Raw genomic sequence first — 20,992 nt, 5'->3', positions numbered from 1 at the left:
GCAATGCAGAAAACCCTCTTAACGTGTTGACTGCCTGCTGCAGAGACTCAAACCCACCCGGGGGGAAAGTGACCACACAGCACTGGAGTTGAGTTTCACGACAGATGTTCCTATCACCGTGACCTGATCTGTGCCTACCCATAGCTGGGCGAATTTGGCCATTGTCTGAGAGAACACATGTGGCAGCCACATCAGGTCCTCACTTTGTGATTCCTGATGATCGAGCATGGGATGAATAGCCACTGAGCAGGGCGTGAGAGAGCAGAGTGTGGCATGTACTTGGCCACCTTGTTGTGAGTCACCTAAACCATTTCCAGACCCAGTTCCACCCACGGAGGGGACAGACCATGAGCATCATCCACGAGGGCATTGGAGGTACCGTCTGTCAGCTCTAGCAGGTGGCGAGCATGCATCAGATAGAATTTCACAGAACCTAATGAGCACGTCTCTCACTCGAAGTGAACTTGTCGTCACAGACCTGTGAGCATAAAAGGTGATGAAAGGCATGAATTCATTTACCAAAGTCAGAAGTGTTGGACTTGAAAAGTGTTTCAGCCTGGAATTGGACAGATATTGCAGCCTCACTTTATAAGAGTTTATAAAAATAAATGGATAAGAAATAAGGTAGTTCGGGGAACTGGAAAATCCAGTGGATTACCAGACACGGGTGATATCGCACACCTGGCAGGTGGTGGTTGGGGCAGGCTGTGTGTGGCACTGTCCCCCGAGCACGGCTCCTTGGCTGGCCCTGGAGGATGCTGGTGTCCACCTTGACCTTTTTGGCTCTGTCTCGGTGGGATTATTTTCCCCACAGGGACCACTGATAAAGAAGTACCCTATGTTTTTAGAAATGGAATCAAAGGGCAAATGGGATTTGTTACCTAACTATTAAATAACTTTGCAACTAACTTTATTAGTTTTTCCTCCATTTTCCCCACACAAAGTGAGGTACACCCTTCTTCCTTTCTTTAAGAAATAATATGAAAAAACTACCTGACCAGCAGTCCATAGTGTGCTAGGCCAAGCATTTCACATGTATCGTGCCTCATTCATCCTCCCAGCAACCCAGGGTGGAGCCGTGCTATTAATCCCATTGCATGACAAGGGAAATATGAAGGCTAAGAGAAATTAAGGAACCTCCCCAGAGTCCCTTTTTGATTAAACAGAGGAGCTGGGATTCAGATCTGGGTAGCCCGGCTCCAAGGCCCAAGATCTCCACTGCTGAGTTGAGTCCCACTGGAGTGTCCTCTGTGGTCTGTGCAAGGTGATGGCTGGGGTCCCTTCATTGCCACCTCCCTACCTCCCTTCCATCCTCTGCCCCTCTCCCTGGCCCCATCCTTGAAAGACCGGTAGAGATGTTCTCTTCAGTGCTGGGACTGAAGCCTCTAAGAATGCCTCCTTCATCTTGCTGTGTGGTATGGTACTCACTCTTACCAGCCTCTCTCCTGGAGGCAGGCCCTGGCCTCATGTTGGCTCTGCTACATCCCCCGTCTACAACAGCGCCTGGCTCAAGCAACTGCTCAAATACTTGCTGAAGGAAGGAATGAGGGAATGGACAGATGGCTTTGGGGAGCTGCAGTGGCTCAAGAAGACTAGGGCGTGGATTCAAGAAGGAAAAGGGAGAAATGGTCAGAGTTGTCCAGCAGTCAGGGTGAACATCGCTATCCATAAACAGACTATAGAGGAGCCGGTGCCTGTGGGTAGGTCTTCATCAGGTCCCTCTTTATAAGATGCTGTTATATGCATTGTCTTAGTGAATCGTGGAGGGAGGACAAAGGGCAGAGTGAGAAGGGGATGATCTGTTTTCTCCCACTTCCCTTTCAGACAATAACATCTCCACTGAAAATTAATGCTTCTGAAGTTTTACTGTGAATATGAAAGTTATGTTGAAATCATTTATTGGCAAATATTCTGTAAACCACAAACGTTAGCATGACAGGGATGGAGAGAAAAGCTGATGTAGTGCCTCCCTTGGGAGAGCAGCAATGGAGGCCAGCAGGGCTGCAGACGAAGTCCCAAAAGCCATTTTTAAAGGGCTATGTGAAAATAACTGCACGAAGCCCTATTTTTAGTTCACAAACCCAGATGTGCTTTGCAGCTGGGAAAGGGTGTCCCTCCAGTTGTATTTTGGTGAAGTCATCATAGCTGCCTCATCGGTAGCTTCTTCATTTTTAATTGCTGGCGTGGGGTTGAGTCACAGAAGCAGAATGACAGTGTGTGTTTCTCTGTGTCTGTTTTTAATTGGTGTTGTTGACTTTGGCCATTGATGCAGTTGGAGTAAAGTTTTCTATATCTGAGTGAACTGTGAGCCTCCTGTCTCCGTAGGGCAAGCGTAGGAACGTGGTCACCGTGCCGTCTGGTCAGCAGGCTTTGGAAGCCATCCTTGGGCATCAGGATGAAAGGAAGCCGAGATCTAGTTTGGCTAAACTTCTTACCACCCATTACTGTCAGTCAGGGGCTGCGGAGTGATGGTGGGGTTAGAGGGCTCAGGCCACCTCTGAGAGCACTGCCACCTCCGTCCTGTGTCCTTTTGTCCTTTAAGGGAAACCACATCACAGGGGGGCAGAGGAGCAAAGAGCTGTTACTGATCACAGCTGAGGAGCGTCCTGGTGCTCTGGTTTCTGCCCCTTGCACCTCTGGGCTGGCTGTGCTTTCTCCCTCTCAGGCCTCCAGTTGCTGCTGGCACCCTGGAGCCCTGGTCCCAGCATCCTGAGTGACACAGGAGAGGTGTCCATTTTAGGAAAGGTGAGGTTGATCTGAAACAGATTTTTAAAATTGGGGTCAAATACACATAACATAAAATTTACCATTTTAGCCATCTTTACGTGCAGAGCTCAGTGGCATTAAGCACATTCACACTGTTGTGCAGCCGTCACCACCATCCATCTCTAGAAAATTGTTTCATCTTCCCAAACTGAAACTCTGTACCCATTAAACACCGACTCCCCCTCCCCCTCCCCCAGCCCCTGGCACCCACCATTCTACTTTCTGTCTCTGTTGAATTTGACTGCTCTGGGGACTTCATATAAGTGGAACCATACAGCATTTGTCATTTGTGACGGGCTCACTTAACGTAACGTCCTGAAGTTTCATCCCTGTTGTAGCATGTGTCAGAATCGCCTTCCTTTTTGAGGCTTGATACTATTCCATTGTGTGTATCTGCCGAGTTTCCTTTTTCCACTCAACCGTCAGTGGACACTGCGGTTGCTTCCACCTCTTGGCTATTGCAAAGAATGCTGCCATGAACATGGGTGTGCAAATATCTTTTGAGACCCCGCTTTCAATTCTTTTGGGCGTAGGAGATATTAATATTTATTTTTAAAGCAAAAATTTTGAAGATTAACTTCTCCAAAATACCTTTTAATTTCCCTTAGGATAACTGCTCTAAAGTGAGGAGATTTTAGATATTAAAATCTGAATTTCCAACATTTCTTTCATAAGGACAAAAATCCTCCAACGTAACCTTCCTTTGTCAAGTAGCCCCGAGCCGCAGCCCAGCACTGACCCTTCTTTCTGGGGAGCCTGGGAGGGGGCTGGCAGGAGCCAGACGCCCCCACCCCCAGCTGAATTCCTTGGGGTGCTCAGTGTAGCTTTGTTCTCTGATCCATACCTGTGGTGTAACCGGCCTGCCCAGGTGTGCTGTATGTAGCCACTGGTGCTGAAGGTCACGGACACACTCGACTCTTTACAAACAGAGCAGCTCTTTGCTGAGAGCAAATCTGGGCTTGTACCAGAGCGTCTCCCCCCTGGCAGATTTTCCAGATGAGACTTTCTGAGGATAAGGCAACCTCTTACTTATTCCATACCAGAAAGAAAAAGTAAACAGTGGGCCTCCTTTAATTATGGCAATTAAAAATTTCTTTTTAAAAAATTTCAAAACAATCACAAACTTACAGAAAAGTTGAAAGTATAGTACAAAATTTTGACCCATTGGGGAGAACGTTACAGGCCTGGCCCCATCAGCCCTACTACTCCAGGGTATCTTGCACCCGAACGAGAACAATCTCTGCGGAACAGTGCTGTACAACCATGGAAACCCGGGCATTACCCCTGGCCCCTTGCTGTCCTTTGATCCTCACTTGCAGTCGCTTTGCCAGTTGCTCAACAATAATCTTCACAAGGAAAGAACCCTGAGTGACCCGGCGTAACCCCTGGGTTGCACTGAGTCAGCAGGTCTCTTTAGCAGGGTTGGGGACTAGGGCAAGGCAGGTGACGGCTAGTTGGGGTACAAAATATAAGGAGATGCCAGAAACCTCAGTAATCCAGATAAACATTTTAATGCAGTATTTTTTTAATTAAAATTCATAAAATCCATAAAATCCACGATGAACAAAATATCGAAAATCTAAATAAAGTCACGTGCAGCGTGACTGATTTTCCCTTTGCCTCCGGCTCCAGTGTGGCTTTGCACCGCACTGCTGTGTGCCCTGCCCCCTGTTCCTCAGGGTTTTCTTAACTTTTGCAAAGTGGTTGCTTTTGCATACTTGGCCAGCTGTTTTGCAGAGTGCCCCTCTGTTTGGGTCTGTCTGCTGTTTCCTCGTGATGAGGTTCAGGTTGTGCCCTTGTGATGGGAGGATGGTGGAGGCGGCGCCATGTTCTTCTTGCTGTGTCTGGCTATGTGGCCCATGTTTTAATTTATCCCATTACTGGTGACACTTATGTTGAGCTCTCAGTTAAGGTGTCTTCTACCAGGATTTACATTGTAAAGTTTCTGTTTTTGTCCTTATAATTAGTAAGTATTTTGTGGAAAGGTACTTTGAAACTATGTAAAAATAGATGTTCCTACACATTTTTGAATTTATTATTAATTTTCTTATATCTGGGGACTCATGGCTTCTTATTCACTGGATTATAGCCCATAAGAGTGATTATTTTTGTGTTCACCTTGTCCCTGAGTTGGCCAGTGGGCACCCTTCAGTCTGACTGTTAAGTCCTTTTGGTATGTCTCTAGAGCTCTTTGAACAGTGGTTTCTTGCTTTCTGTTAATACATTATATTACAGGTTCTTCTTGTACTTCTGCTTCTGTAACCCTGGCATCAACCATTTCTCCAAGGAGCCCTGGTTCCTTTTAGTGAGAAAATGGTTTTGTGAAGCCAAGATCTTGGCTCCAGGTGGGCTCCTTGCTGTCAGGGTGTTGCTGCTCCCAGGCCTGTTCTGTGGGGAGAGAGGGGACTGTGTGCCTGTATCTAACACACACTCACACGCACACTTGGATGTGTATTTATTTCTCTGTCTGTCTTGAAAACTATGAATGTGCATAGATACCTAATTCCAACCCAACACCACAGAGTTCAGTGTAGATTTTCCCCTGCTGTGTATCACCTCCTTCTCCAACAATGAGAAACCTGGCTCCCTTTGCCCCTCGTGTATGAACGTACTTGATCAGTCTCCCGTGGGTAACCAGTATGCCACGTCCTCTGTCCACACGTTCCCCGAGTGGGCACCTCCGCACCCAGCGTGGACTCTGTAGCCCAGAGTGGGCTGCTGCTCACCTGCTGGGCTCCAGCCGTGCCTTGTTCTGGGCCACCCCAGGTCTCCCCTCAGCCCTCCCCACACATGCCGTGCTGTGCCCCGGGTGATGGCTCTAGGATGAAATTTTTCAGGAAGAAGAAGAGTTTTACACTTTACTTTTAAATCAGAAGTGAATACTAAAAGAGGTGTTGGGTTTAGGAATCTGGCAAAATGACTAATTCCGGACAGCCATAAAGAAACCTTTAACTGGTAAATGATTTAAAATGGAAATCAAAGTGAAGACTGTAAAGTTTTTTAGGTAGTTCTTCGTGGACATTAAAAATATAGTCTGAGGCCACATATATAAATTAAACATTCTCATCTGAAGCCAGACCGTTTGGTTTGGCAACTTAAAGGAAGAGAAAAATGAAGTCTGCTAAGTAAAAATTAATGATTTTTCAGGAATTTGTAGGAAGTTGAGCAGCTTAATTGCCCTGTTTGGGTGGATACGTGTTGAAGAAAGTAATTTTAGGGGACCGGGAAATTGTGCAATAATCTTAACTTGGGTCAGGATTGTAATTATTGCAATAACAGAATGTTGCTATGTGTATATGTGACTGAAATGGGAAGCGGTTTTAAAAAATCCTTTAAAAAAATAACAACAAAATGTCCATTCTGTCTCTCCCTCTGCATTTCCTTAATTATAAATACCAGGTAACCCAGTGCTGGCTAAATATAGGTTCAGTGGTCATCTATATTTATAACTTCTTCAGGCGGAAGTCACCAGAGCGATGCAGAATTAATTTGGTGTGTAGGTTTTTATAGGCGCTAATTAGTTATGTTTTTCTTAAGCAGACCAACTGGGATCGATAACATTATATAACTGAACCCAGACAACCATGACTTTCAGACATAGACTCTTCCCAGAAGCCAAGGCCCTCAGAAGATGCCGGCGAGGACAGGCGAGCGGCTCCGGAAGCCGGCAGGCTGCAGCTGCAGAGTGGACGGGGCTTGGAACATCTGCTTCCAGCCAAGGGCAGGCTTTGGGAGTGATAAAGTGAATAGTTTTTTGCAAAGTCAGAAGTACCATCTGCAGCCTATTCATTTCTGAGACCTTGAATTGTGACATTCTGTGGCCGCTTATCAGCTGTTCCCTGAGGCAGGGTGTAGCTGGGCTGGCCTGGGGGTGGAGTGGTGTGGCTTTTTTTTTTTTCCGGTGTGTGTGGACTGACCAAAGTATGCATGAACTTAGCCAACCCCCCACCCAAAACCCAGCTTACTGGCTGGAGGGCTTACAGCTTTGCACCTGTGTCTGCAGTCACGCCCACTGGAGAGCTGAGTGGGTGTGTGGACCTTTGGAACCATCTGATGTCATTTGGGGTAGATTGGCATGCTCTTCAGTGACTTTGCTGCCAAACATGCTAAATTAGATGGGACTCTTCTCCACTCCTTAGGATCTTTAAAAAACGCTGTCTTCTCTTCCTTCAAGAAGGGAGGGTGAGGCCAAGCTGGCAGCACCCGCTGGGATCTGTCAGACCTCACACCTGCCTTCTCCAAGGAGGGAAGGGATTTGAAGCTGGCTAGACTTGCATTTAAGGAAAAAACATGCCCTTGCCTTGTTTGGCTTTGCAGACTGTTTACATGCCTCCCTGTGGGCCCCCAGTGCCTTCCCCTACACAGCTGGGTGTGAATGAAGAACGCAGGGCCACTTGAATGGAGTGCAGAGCAGGGCATGGCCTGCCTCACATCTTCAGACCAGAGAGTTCAGGGGGAGGTCGGGGGCTTTGCCCAGACCTCACAGCTGGCAGGTGTCTGCCTGACTCCACAGTCTGCACTTCTGGCCTCAGGACTGTCCTGGGAGGGCGACTGAGGGAGAGCCCACAGGCAAGACAGCAGAGCCTTGGCTGGAGCGCTGGGGTCTGCTTTGCCCCTCTCTGGACTCAGGACCGCACTGGACAACTACATACAGGTGGAATGGAGAGAGCTGTGTGTCTTCCAGTGTCATTTGGAGCCAGAAGTCTGTTCATTTCACCAAATTTTGTCTGAGCTCCTTCTGTGTACCAGATGCTGCCAGGCCGTGAGGTTGATTGACAGAGGACATAGTTCCTGCCCCTGAGAGCTTACAATGGAGGGAGGGAAGGGGAGGGCATGATGCGTGATGCGTGTGGGCAGCCTGGGCCTGGGAGGTCCGGGAGTGCTTCCTAGAGACAGTGACGGCTGAGGTGATGGTTAAAAACAGAGTCGGAATTAGTCTTGGTGTGAGGGGGGACTGGCTTGAGCAGGCATGGGTGTGAAACAGCGAGTGAGGGCAGGGTCCCTCACTGGACAACAGAAGACAATGTGGGCAGGGGCCAGGCCTATGGCTGGAGAAGATGACCTGGCCTAGTTATGGAGACCTTCATATGCCCCGTAAGCGCTCATGCTTTATCCTCTAAGACCAGGAGGAGCCGGGGAGGGACTGTCAGCATTGTAGAAAAGACTAAGAGGCCAGAGAGGGTCTGAACAGAGGGGTGGGGGTGCCTGCACCAGGACAGGGTGACAGGTAGAGCGCGTTTGGGAACTGTTTAGGAGTCACGTTGGGAGGATTTGATGGTGCCTTTCACCAAGACAAGGAACTCCTCGGGAGGAGAAACAGATTTGGGGGGCATGGTGAGGGGTGCACAGTGATGTGGGTGCTGCTCTAGTTGTGGTGGAAGTTGTCTGCTGATCCACATGCCCTGCCTGGACCCAGGGGACAAAGGTGGCGAGGATATGGCCCAGCCCAAGGACGACTCAGCCATTACGGGACAGCTCCATAGAGGAGATAATGTGAAGTTGAGCCTGGAAGGCCAGCAGGGGTTGGCCAGAGGAAGGTCTTCTCGAAAGGGTCATCCTCTAGGTATGTGACACAGTCTCTGGATACAGCTCAGCTTCTCCTGGGGCTCCATCCCCTGAATGCACGTGCCCAGCAACAGTTCAGACCTCTGGAACCAGGACCTCCATCTGGTGTCAAGTCCTGGCCCCAGTGGGTTTGCTGGAGCTGCTCAGGTGATTCTGGCGTGCACCAAGGTGGTGAGCCACAGATCCGGGGGTTCTGAGTCCGGGCAGCCCAAACCCAGCAGTGGCCCCGGGAGGCCCACTTGGATGTGAGAGCTGTGGGAAGACCAGGGACTTGCCCAGTGTGTTTCAGAGCCATTTATTTATGCACCTTGCATAAACACATACACGAATACATGTACAGGCACATGCATATCTGTGTACACACACATCTGAATACATACAGTTGGCCCTCAGTTCTGCATCCATGGATTTAACTAACCTTGGATCAAAAAGGTATATATATTTTTTAAAAGGATGTTGCATGTACTTTTTTTTTTGTCATTATTCCCTAAACAGTATATCAACTATTTACGTAGCATTTACATTGTATTAGATATTATAAGTAATGTAAAGATGATTGAAAGTATACGGAAGGATGTGCATTGGTTGTATGCAAATAAACTATGTCATTTTTTATTTTTATTTAAAATTTTTAAAACATTTTTGTAGATTAAGGGAGTACAAGTGCAATTTTGTTACCTGGATATAGTGGGGAGTTGTGAAGTCTGGGCTTATAGTGTAACCATCACCCAAATAGTGTACATTATACCGTTAAGTAATTTTTCATCCCTCGCCACCCCTCCACCCTTCCAAGTCTCCAATGTCTATCATGCCACTCTTTGTCCGTGTGTGCACATCATTTAGCTCCCACTTGTAGGTGAGAACATGTGGTATTTAACTTGCTGTTTCTGAGTTATTTCACTTAAGATAATGGCTTCCAGTTCTATCTATATTGCTGCAAAAGACATTTCATTCTTTGCCATGGCTAAGTAGTATTCCATGGTATGTATATATACCACATTGTTTTATCGTATCATCAGTTGATGGACACTAAGGTTGATTCCCTCTCTTTGCTGTTGTGAGTAGTGCTTCCATAAACATAAGAATGCAGGTGTCTTTTCGGTGTAATGATAATGATTTGTTTTCCTTTGGGTATATGCCCAGTAGTGAGATTGCTGGATCGGATGGTAGTTCTATTTTTCATTCTCTGAGAAATCTCCATACTGTTTTCCATAGAGGTTGTACTAGTTTACATACCCACCAATAGTGTGTAATAGTTTCCTTTTCTTTGCATCCTTGCCAACATACGTTATTTTTTGACCTTTTAATAATAGCCATTCTGACTTCTGTAAATGGTATCTCATTGTGGTTTTAATTTGCATTTCTTTGATGACTAGGGATGTTGAGCATTTTTTCATATGCTTGTTGGCCATTTGTATGTCTTCTTTTGAAAAATGTTCATGTCCTCTGCCCACTTTTTAATGGGGTCATTTGGGGTTTTTTTGTTGTTGAGTTTTTTGAGTTCCTTGTAGATCCTGGATATTAGTCCTTTGTCAGATGCATAGTTTGTGAATATTTTCTCTCATTCTGTAGGTTGTCTGTTTACTCTGTTGATTATTATATTTCTTTTGTTGTGAAAAAGCTTTTTAGTTTAAGTCCCATTTGTCTATTTTTATTTAGGTTGCATTTGCTTTTGAGGTTTTAGTTATGAATTCTTTGCAGAGGCCAATGTCCAGAAGAGATTTTTCTAGGTTTTCTTCTAGAATTTTTATAGTTTTAAGTATTACATTTAAGTCTTTAATTCATCTCGAGTTAATTTTTGAATATGGTGAGAGATAGGTTTCCAATTTCATTTATCTATATATGGATATCCAGTTTTCCCAGCATTATTTATTGAATAGGCTGTCCTTTCCCCACTGTCTGTTGTCAGCCTTGTCAAAGATCAGTTGGTTGTATGTATGTGGCTTTATTTCTGGGTTCTCTATTCTGTTCCATTGGTCTATGTGTCTATTTTTATACCAGTACCATGCTGTTTTAGTTACTATAGTCTTGTAGTATTAATATAATTTGAAGTTAGGTAATGTGATGCCTCCAGCTTTGCTCTTTTTGCTTAAATTGCTTTGGTATTTGGGCTTTTTTTTTTTATTCCATATGAATGTTGGGGTTGTTTTTTCTTATTCTGTGAAAAATGATGTTAGTATTTTGTTAGAAATTGCATTGACTCTGTAGCTTGCTTTGGGCTGTATGATCATTTTAATGATGTTGATTCTTCCAATCTATGAGCACAGAATGCTTTTCCATTTGTTTATGTCATCTATAATTTCTTTCATCAGTGTTTTGTAGTTTTCCTTATAAAAATCTTTCACCTCCTTGGTTAAATGTATTCCTAGGTATTTTTTTGTAGCTATTATAAGTGGAATTGATTTCTTGATTTGTTTTTCAGCTTGATCATTATTGGTATATAGAAAAGCTACTGATTTTTGTACATTGATTTCATATGCTGAAGCTTTACTGAATTCATTTATCAAATCTAGAAGTCTTTGGCACAATGAATAACGTGTCTGAGTAGCGATCAGCAGATTCTATGCCATTTTATATAAGGGACTGGAGCATCCATGGATTTTGGAGGGGGTCCTGGAACCAATCCCTCCATGGACACTGAGGTACAATTATGTGCATATATATATAAAAACACACACCCATATATGTACACAGGCACACATATATACAGACAGATGTATATGTACATGCGACATATGTATCTCCCATGATTTCTGTATTGGGATCAAGGAAAGGGAACACGTGGTGTGGTACTGGCTCTATGTGGGAGAACCTGCTGCTGAGGACAGGATCACGTGCTTGAAATCCCCCATAGCAACTAGTGGTCATGACTGTGCCAAGACATAGAAGGTGTAAGATGGTTAAGAATCCTGGCTGTGCAGGCCAGGCACGGTGGCTCACGTCTGTAATCCCCAAAACTTGGGAGGCCGAGGCCAGAGGACTGCTTGAGGCCAGGAGTTTGAGACCAGCCTGGGCAATATAGCAAAACCCCGTCTCTACTAAAAATAAAAAAATTAGGCATGGTGTTGCACACCGGTTGCCCTAACTTCTTGGGAGGCTGAGGCAGGAAGATCACCTGAGCCCAGCTCAGGAGTTTGAGGCTGCAGTGAGCTATGGTCATGCCACTGCATTCCAGCCTGGGCAACGGAGTGAGACTCTGTCTCAAAAATAAATAAATAAAAGAATCCTGGCTGTGCTATTGACTACATATGTGGTCTTGAACAATTTTACTGCCCTGTGCCTTGGTTTCCCCATTTGCCAGATGAGGATAATCATCATGTCTACCCCCAGGGTTGTTGTGGGAATTAAACTCATGAATTCATCTGAACTCTGAGCTTGCTGCCTGGAACGGGGTGTGTGCTCAGCAAGCATCAGCTGCTCTTGTTATGAGCCAGGAGCACTCAGTAAAAGTTGGGGAACTCTGGCTGGAGGACAGGAGAAGGAGGGGGAATTGCTATTCCCTATGAACTCTGTATCCTTTTGTACCTTCCATATTTTGTATTGTGTGCCTGTATTACCTAGATGTTTTTAAATGTCTAATAAAGCGTCCTGTTAAAGAGAATTACACTGCATTCAACTCTCCTCACTGTGAGTTCTGTGATCTCATTTCTTCCAACGTTCTCATTGGGAATAGTTAGCAAGCTTTTTAATGATGTGTTAATGATGTTACCAGTTTTATCAACTAATGTGTATAATTACATATCAATGTTGAGTAAAGAGACGTGAGCATTCCATATTCAGCAAATTATTTATTTTCTTGAATGGTGTACTAAGAGACTGGCTCTAATTAATGCATTGTGAAAATACCATGGGCATGAAAGAGAATATGAACATATTGAAATTGTATTTTGTGACTTAAAAACACAATGCTTTCCAGACCAGTGGTCAGATTCATTGATGCAGAGCAGATGGACAGCTGGGGGACTGAGCAGGCCTGGGGGACAGCCTGGGGTGGTGGATGCAGATGGTAGTTCTTGAGGAGGGGAAGGAGGAGAAAGTTGCCAGGACCCTCCAATAGCAGCACTCCGTAGAAGCCATTGCTCTGTGTTGATAAAGGCGGGCTGCTAGACACTGGCTTGAGAAGGGGTACACAGAGCCCCTGAGTCACCATCCCAGGAGCAGAGCCAATGCCTGGCTGTGGCAGAGTGACAGCAGCCCAGGATGGCCAGGCTGCTGAACCAGGAGGAACACCTACTTTAGTATCAGTGCAAATGTCAAATAAAATCTGAATATCAGAATGTTTTTCCTTAGATTGCCTTGAATTTAAAAAGTCTTTATGCCACCCCCTCCCAACTTTCTTGTCTGTTCTTCTGAGTCCAGCCCCTGTCAATTTGACCCTGAAAGTGTACCAAAGTGTAGCAATAATCTTACACCCTATTTTGTGTATCTGTAAGTCATTTGGGGTCAAATGTTGTCACGTACTTGTCTGTGGGCAGAATGGGAGATTGTTGGTTCAGGAATTGGGAGCCCCACAGAGTGACATTGGGCATAACCTCCCTGGGCCTCAGTCTCCCCATCTGTAAAATGGGGCCATCTCTGTGGCCCCATTTCCCACACCCCAATCTGTGAGTGAGGGCCAGAGGGCAGTCAGGATGAACTGCATGTTGAACCAGGCCAGTAGCCACATCCCCATGAGTGACCCTGTCCAAGCCTGGGGCCCTCAGGATCTGGCATCCTATCCTCCTTCCCCAGGAAGGCCCCCCAAGAGCTGAAGGAGCAGCCTCCCGAGTTGGGGAAGGACATATCTTGGTGAATGGCAGGAGGCAGGAAATAGCTGCGTCATAAATGCCCTGTCATTCCAGCCCATGCTCCAGGTGCAGTCAGCTGCCCCTGCCTCCTGCTTTGCCACCCCTGATTCTCTCCGGCGTTTTGCCCACGATGAAAACCTCACATTCCTGACCTGATGCCTGATGAGGGGGTGGGGGAAAAGAGAGGGAGGGCAGAGGGCAGGACAGCATGGGTCACACAGAAGGGTGCAGCCTCCTGGGGCATCTGGCAAGGAGGGTTCAAGAGAAAGGATAGCTCAGTGACTAAATGAGATGCTGAAGGTCTAGAATTGCAGCTGTACCTATTGTTATAAAACAGAGTCCCTCAGTGTACGGACTGCTAGTTCCCAACCTTCGAGAACTCATGCTTGACACCAGGACTTGGTGGACTCGCAGAATACCCCCAACAGTGAATGCTCTAAATCATAGGTTGGCAAGCCTTTTCTGTAAAGTTTGCATGTGAAGTATTTTAGATTTGTGGGCTATGGAGTCTCTGTTGCAACTACTCAGCTCTGCTATTGTAGTATTACAAAATATTGTAATAATATTGTAGTATTAGTAACACAAAAGCAACCATTGACAGTAGGTAAATGAATGGGTGTGGCTCTGTTCCAATAAAACTATATCAAAAAATAGGAGGTGAGTATATACACAAAAGAATTAAAAGCAGGGACACAAACATATTTGAACAGCCATGTTCACAGCAGCACTATTCATAATAGCCAAAAGGTAGAAGCAACCTAAGTGTCCATCAGTGGATGAATGGATAAACACAATGTGGTATATGCATATAATGGAATATTAGCCTTAAAAAGCAAGGAAGGAGATTCTAGCACATGCTGCAACATGGATGAACCTTGAGGACATTATGCTAAGAGAAATAAGCCAGTCTCAAAAGGACAAATGTTATGTCATTTCACTGGAGTGGTGAGATCCCAGCTTCTTCTGCAGCTGGCTTTGCAAGGGCAGAAAGGCGGCCTTGGCTAATGTCCCCTTCTCCCATGCAGTGGGAGTAGCCCTCCCTAGACCCTCAACCCCCATGCTGAGCAGGACATAAGTGTCCAAACAGATGTGGTGCTGCCCACTGCTGCCCCCAGAGGGAGGCTGTTTTCCTGGTCAGTGCCATGGGAACTGTCTGTTCCTTTCTTGGATTGCTTGAGGAGAATAGCTACTGTCAGCCCAGACCCTGTTGACCATTGGTAAGGAGGATCATGGCAGCCCAGAGGCAGGGGGCTGGACGGCCTTAGGACTGGCCTTCGAAGGGAGGGTGGCTACCTCTAGCCTGGATCAGCTGCCCAAAGACCAGGTGCTGTCCTGAATGGCATCCAAAGCTACCTTGACATAGGCTTGCTAAGAGTCAGCAGCTCTGCAATGAATCCATTCCTTCGTCACAAAGTCTCATTCTACTCTTAGTTTCTTGATGTCCCTGAATGGGAATTGACTTGAATGCCCAGAGTTAAAAGACCAAAAGTTGTGTAACATCTCCCAGGGATGGTGGCAGCTTACAAGCAAACATGTTGATTAAACACTGCTGTAAGTTAAGACTCCATGATTGCCTCTGTGGCTAAATAACCACTGTAGCGTGCGTTGGGAGGAACTTTTTGACACATGTAGCAATTAACTTTGTTGGAGAAATGAGCAAGGTGACTTATCTGTAGGAAAAAAATAAAAGTGCTTGCATGCAAAATAGGGCAGGAATAATGAGGTTTGTGATGGCAGAAAAAGTGTCTTGAGGTAGAAAATGACTGAGAATCAGAATGGTGGAAAACCATTTGTCAAGACTTTGCTACATGCTGGCCACTCTGCTAGCTCCTTCACACATATATATCTCATTCAAATCTTGGAGCAACCCTTCAAGGTGGTAGTTATTACTCTCATGAGGAAATTTAAGAGGTAAACCCAGGTCACCCAGTAGGAAGGGGTCAAGTTAGGTGCAAACCTGGATTTGGCCAAAATCCAAAGCACCCCAGACCCAGAGAGGGAATGGAGGCGGCTTGGAGAGAATCCAGAGAGAATCCCAGCTCTCCCACCATTTGTTGAGCACCCACTAGGTTCTAGGCACTAACCCAGGCACTTATGTAGATAATACCTATTTTAATCTTCATGACTGTCTTAGTATTTGGTGTTCTGTGGTTGTAAGTGACAGAGACACACTGGAGCAAGCTTACGTGAAAAAGGAGGGTCTTTATTTCAGAGACAAAGGGGTGTTTCCTAAGCCCAGGAACAGGAGGCAGCAAGGCGGCCAGGATTGCTGGAAAAGGAGAAGTAGGAGGTAGTAAAGAGGCCGGAAGGTTCTGTTTTGTACACCTGCCTTAACTTCTTGTGCAAAGATGTGGAAATGGCCACTCATACCATCCAAATTCCTCCACATCTCTACTTGGGCCGGTCAACACTTTTGATGTCAGGACACAGCTGACAAAATGGCTGTGACTGAGATGGGGGCATCCAAGGGGTTGTTGTCGTGGGGTAGACATTAGTCCTACGTATCTCCAAGGGGCTTTATCCTCATTTTACACATAAGGAATGAGATTTACAGGGGTTGAATATCCTCGCCCAAGGTCATGTAGCAAATGGCTGGGAGCGGGGAGGGCAGGGTTTGGACCAGGTTTGTCTGACTAAAAACCTATGTTCATAACCACCACATAGAACTACTCTAGAGGACAATTAGTCTTAAATTCATCTTTTAACCAGAAGCTGGAAAAGAAACTAGGGTGATTTAGCCCAAGAAAGGCAACTTGAGAGTGTCTGTAATAGTTAGTCCATCTTTAAGGTTTCTTTTGAGGTTGGTGATTAACTGGCAATTTTCTATGATGAGTGAGATTTAGAACGAGACTCAGGCCTCAGAGAACAATGTCTTGGTGCTCAAGAGCTGTCAGACATGAGGGCACTTTGGTGCTGCAGGGAGAGCCACACGGCTGCTCTTGGTTCCGTGCAGCCCTGAAGCCGAAATCTGTCCTGACAAGCTGCCCCTGGCAGAAAACTGGGACACCCGGGGGTTTGGATGTTCTCGTCTGACCCTTTCACAATCCCCACGCAGATGGATCTATGTGTTTTCTTTGGCTTCCTTGTTGCACTTGAGAGCGAGTGTTCGTTTCTTCGATATTTCAGTTTACCCATGGGGTGGAGAGGATGGAGTTTGTTTATAAATGAATATTTTGGTGTGGACCTGACTTGACACTAACTTAGCTACTTCAGGGATACTTGACCCTAAATGAACATTAATTTCTGCCTAAAAGACTTGGCCAACATAGTGCAAACTTTCAATGATATTAATCTACTACGAGATTTGGTGGAGTGTGTGCTTCATGGGAAACGTTACTTAGTGGTGTTTATCTAAAAAGGAGTCTCTAAATCTACCTTCACGTTCATAAACACTGAACACATGCCAAGATGTGAGGGGGGAGCATGAGGGAGCCACTGTTTCCTCTGGGAAAGTAAGCCTCTCAGATACCGGGAAGAGTCTTGTGGGACGGAGGATTTTTGAAGCTGTTTGTACCACTGTGTTAATTGATGGTATTCTGCTTCCTGTTTTGCAGATTGGAACCTTGGAAGATTACTACCATTTTTATCATAGCAGAACCTTTAAAAGATCGACCTTGAGTAGCAAGGGCCCTCACAACTTCCTCAGAATGGACCCTCAGGTACAGATGGGCAGAATACTTTTCTAAGGGCTGGAATGTTTGGGTCTGTGGTCCTAAAAATGGCTGAGTGTGAATTTTAATACGATTCTAGATGACATTAGTTTTCTACATCCATTTTGAAAAAAACAAGACAGATGTGTAGACACATATCAGACCATCTAAATGCTCCAAATATTTAGGTCCCTTGTCAGACTTGAGAATTTAAATTCTTGATCTTAGTTTGAAACAATAATCACATGACTGTAGATCTATGGATATTTTTAAAATCAACAAAATACACAATAATTGCAGGAGATACATATGTGAATCTTGCCCATAAAGCAAAAACACTAGGCAATTCAAATGAGTATTTTAATAATTAAATCACAGATCGGGCAGATGGATGTTTTGGTGGTTGTCATAACACATATCTTAATGGTTATCATAAATTTGAAAACTGGGGCAGTAAATATAACTTTTTTTCCTTAAAAATTCATGTGATCTTTGAGATTAAAACAAATGTGATTTGGAAAGAGGCTAACATTTTAAGTTTTAATATAATTCATATTTATTGAGTGGTTAATTATACTTTGTGCTTGGATTTGAAATTAATATTTGACAAATATTAGTGAACAGATACTTGGTAAGGTTAAAAATTTACGATGGCCAGGTGAGCCTTTCATGAGTTCACTCATTCAACAGGTATTTTTGGAATACCTGCCATGTGGCTGACTCTGTCCACAACAGGGCCAGTGGAGCTGGCAGGGAGGCTGATGGAACATGAAGCAAGAGATAGAAAAATGTGTGATATATCACAAGACAGTGAGTGCTGTGAGGGAAAGTGAAGTTCATGTGAGAAGCAGTAGTAGCTACAACAAGGAAAGGTGGCCACTGGTAGATCATAGTTTTAGAACATGGAAATCATCTTCTCTTAAAAAGCAACATGCTAAATGCCAGTTGGGGCTCCCCGGTTAGTGCATGATATTTCGACTATTCCCAGAAAACATTAGTTTCCATGGAAATGGGTTCTGGGTGTTGCTCCAAGCCACCCCACTAACAATCATGACTGCTTTTGTATTGACTGAGCTGGGGGAGGTGGGAGAGATGGGTTATCCCAGGCGCTGTACCTGAATCACCCTTCTCTGGGGCATCACTCTGTGGCAGTTCTGATTTGAAGCACCTGAGGAAGTGGTCCCCATAGAGCTCATTCATGTCTTGAATATATTTGTGGATTTATTTTATAGGTAGATGGATGGACAGATGGGTGAGTGGATAGACAGATAGATGGATAGATAGAGACAGATTTAGAACCTTATGATAATCCTGTTATTCAGAGCAAGGAAAGGAGTTTATGTTTGTTAAAGGATTACTATGTGCTTGGGCACTTTAACATACATCATCTCATCTCATCATATGGGGCTGTGATTATATCTTCTTGTGCTCACACCGTAGAACGTGAAGGAGTGTTTTTCCAAGGGGGCCGGTGTATTTAATTCCTCTAGGAAGAAAGCCAGATTGTGCTTGCTCATTCCCACAAGGTGGGGAAATCAGGGGTGTGCGAGCAGAACCATGTGTGGATCAGTAGAACACAGCAGCAGGATACTCCGTGCAGAGCATGCAGACAGACCCGCAGGAGGCGTGGGTTCTGTGAGGTGGAGAGTGGCCTGTCATCTGTCATCTTGGAGGAAATTCTAAGCTTGGAAGGAAGTCGTTGCAGCACCCCTCTATGGTTTCACTTTAAGCAAGCAATTGATCTGTCTGGAGAAGACAACGTGCTTGTTCTTCATCTGAAGTCTTTGGAGTTGTTAAGCTCCTACCATGCACGTAGTTACAGTGAGGGGCAAGCTGTTTGCAGGTGGGAAGCCCCCCCATAGGCATGCTCTGAGAAGAGACTGGGACAGTGGATTTCTTGGACCCCTTTTCTGTGCAGGTTTCCAAGAATTAATTAAGCAGTTTCTCAACTGTTAGCACTAAGCCAGAGTCAAAGTAGGAGACTTAATCTGTGTTTTGTCTACATCCTCTATTTTTGGTGACTATGTTTTAAAACTTTTCAAGGTACTCAACTTGACCTGTCTTCCCTTCCTTCCAAAAAATGTTAACTGTGCACCTGCTGGGTGCAGGGCCCTGTGCCCGGGGAATGCAGAGCTGCCTGGCAGGTCTCCGCGCTGCTGCACCCACGGCAGAGTCAGGGATGGGAGAGCCGTGTGTGAACGGTGCTCGCAGGGGCAGCAGAGGGAGAGTCTGTGGAGGGCTTGGGTGCTGCTGTGGCCCAGACCTACCTTGTCTCTGCCGCATCTGGGCTGCTTGGTTTATTCATTTTAGGTGTGTTTAAAGGACTGTATTCAGTTGGGGTCTGAGGGCAAAGTATTCCCAGTAGTCAGTTGTCTCCTTGAAGGAAATAGAAGGAAGGCTAGCCTTCCTAGGCAAAGGCGATGGCAGTTAAATTTTTTCAAATAAAAATCTCCTTGTCGCAGAGCTTCTTAATAAGCTCCTGGCAGGGCTGCTATCAATGCATCCTGCCAGTAAAGAAGAAAGAGGAAAAAAAGGTAAACAGCCTGGGCATCCCAGCCTGACTGGGGCTTCCACGTGATTGGCTGATTGTTTCTCACAGTTCTAATTAAATTTTTAGCCCCAGGGAAAGCATATAGACATCCGCACCAATTATGAATTCAGAATCGTAACTGAAATACCTCTGTTTAAATGAGTCTAGTTTTAATGCAAACCAGATCAATTAGCTGTCAGTCTGACTAATATTTACTTTGCCTAGTCATTACAATTAAATGTTTGGAGAAATTAGTTGTTTTATATAAAGATTTAGGGTTATCTTTTTTTTGCAGCACCTCAGAAACGTTTTCCTACATTAGCAAAGTATTTTTGTGACACCTTAACATCTGGAGGGTTGTGTAATTAATATTATTAACAAAAGGAAAAGATGATTTCATATTATACAGAGACATTGGAATGCAAAAGCACCATTGTGTTTGAATGACCAAACTGGAAATGAATGTTATAAGGCTTAGGATAAAGTTCAATCGAATGCAGATGGTATTTTATTTTAATTAGCCCCAGTCTCTATTGTATAAAAGTGCTTTGATAAGTGATGGAATTTACAATCCACCCCTATGTCACATAAAAGCTAGAATGTACATTTCTTACAACCAAACAAAACACAAGGTGGGAGAGGAGTCAAGCACAGGACTTTCTTCTTTAATTGCATGCATGTGCGTGCACGCACACGCACACGCACACACACTTATTAAGCATCGTTTTTGCATTGATCCTGTACCAGAATTGTGCAATCATTTTCCTTCATTCTTAATTACCTTCACTTGATTTTTTTTTACCATCTTTGAAAAGGGCCATTTTGCTGGAATTGCCTTGTTGCTCAGCCCTATCCTTGGGGGAGCAGCCCCAGTGTTCTCAGCGTGCAATATCAGTCGCTGGGTTTTTCCAAGGGCTGTCATTTAAGCAAACTGAAAGCATTTGTTTTTAACTTGTTCTTTTGCCAAAAGTCTGGAGAAGGGTGGATGTTACAGAAGCATCCACCAATCGCTGAAAGGGCTCACAAATTTTTTTTAAATTACTTGTTCTGATTGTGTTCCAAGCTGGCTTATAGTTAGATGTTGCTGCCTGTGTCTTCCAAACCTTACATTTTAGCACAATGACTTGGGTTCAGCCCTTTCCTTCGCTACAGTCCTCAGTCGAATTGACAATGGAAATGGAAGGATAAAGCTGTTCTTAGGGAGACCCTTGACAGCTCCTTCCAGGGTGGTAGGAGCCCTTGGTTTGATGCCTCATTTAGTGCTTTAAAAGCTCAGAAGTTGCGAAATGATTTCAAGGACTGGAGTAGGCATTCTGTTTTGTAGGATGGGACTTTGCCCCCAGAGTTTAATCACAGCTCAGGTTTCTTTCCAGCAGTGATGCAACGTTTAAGCAGATCTTTCCATTAACCACAGATGGAATTTTATCTGACAGTTTTGTGTGCTAGAGCCATTCAAAGTGCAAACAAACAAAAAGTTCCTGGCAAATAAAAGCACATAGACAGTAAGTGACCAAATTGGTCTCAGGGGTTGATGAACTGTGTAATGGGTGGGGGGCAGGGGCAGATTGCTGCCCAGTAGAATTGCCCGGTAGAAATCTGAGGCTGCTCTAACTGGCTGTTTCATAAACCATCACTCCCATCTGGGGTGATCAGATGACAGTGACAAACTGTCTCTTCACATTTTCAGTACAACC

General features: G+C 45.0%; 1 protein-coding gene across 4 annotated transcripts in view; it reads left to right on the top strand.

Annotated features, from left to right (window-relative positions):
• The window catches only part of PCSK6 (proprotein convertase subtilisin/kexin type 6), a 159,209-nt gene that overhangs the window by 29,277 nt on the left and 108,940 nt on the right, over positions 1-20,992 (top strand). For all 4 annotated transcript variants that reach the window (XM_069466679.1, XM_069466678.1, XM_069466677.1 and 1 more), the window contains exon 2: positions 16,673-16,777. In XM_069466679.1, the coding sequence (XP_069322780.1) occupies positions 16,673-16,777 (105 nt within the window). The remainder of the gene's footprint in view (positions 1-16,672; positions 16,778-20,992) is intronic.

This window comes from Eulemur rufifrons, chromosome 3 (genome assembly GCF_041146395.1).
Source record: "Eulemur rufifrons isolate Redbay chromosome 3, OSU_ERuf_1, whole genome shotgun sequence".
NCBI classification, from domain to species: domain Eukaryota; kingdom Metazoa; phylum Chordata; class Mammalia; order Primates; family Lemuridae; genus Eulemur; species Eulemur rufifrons.
Note: the sequence above shows the minus strand (reverse complement) of the source record. Positions and strands in the feature narration are given on the sequence as shown.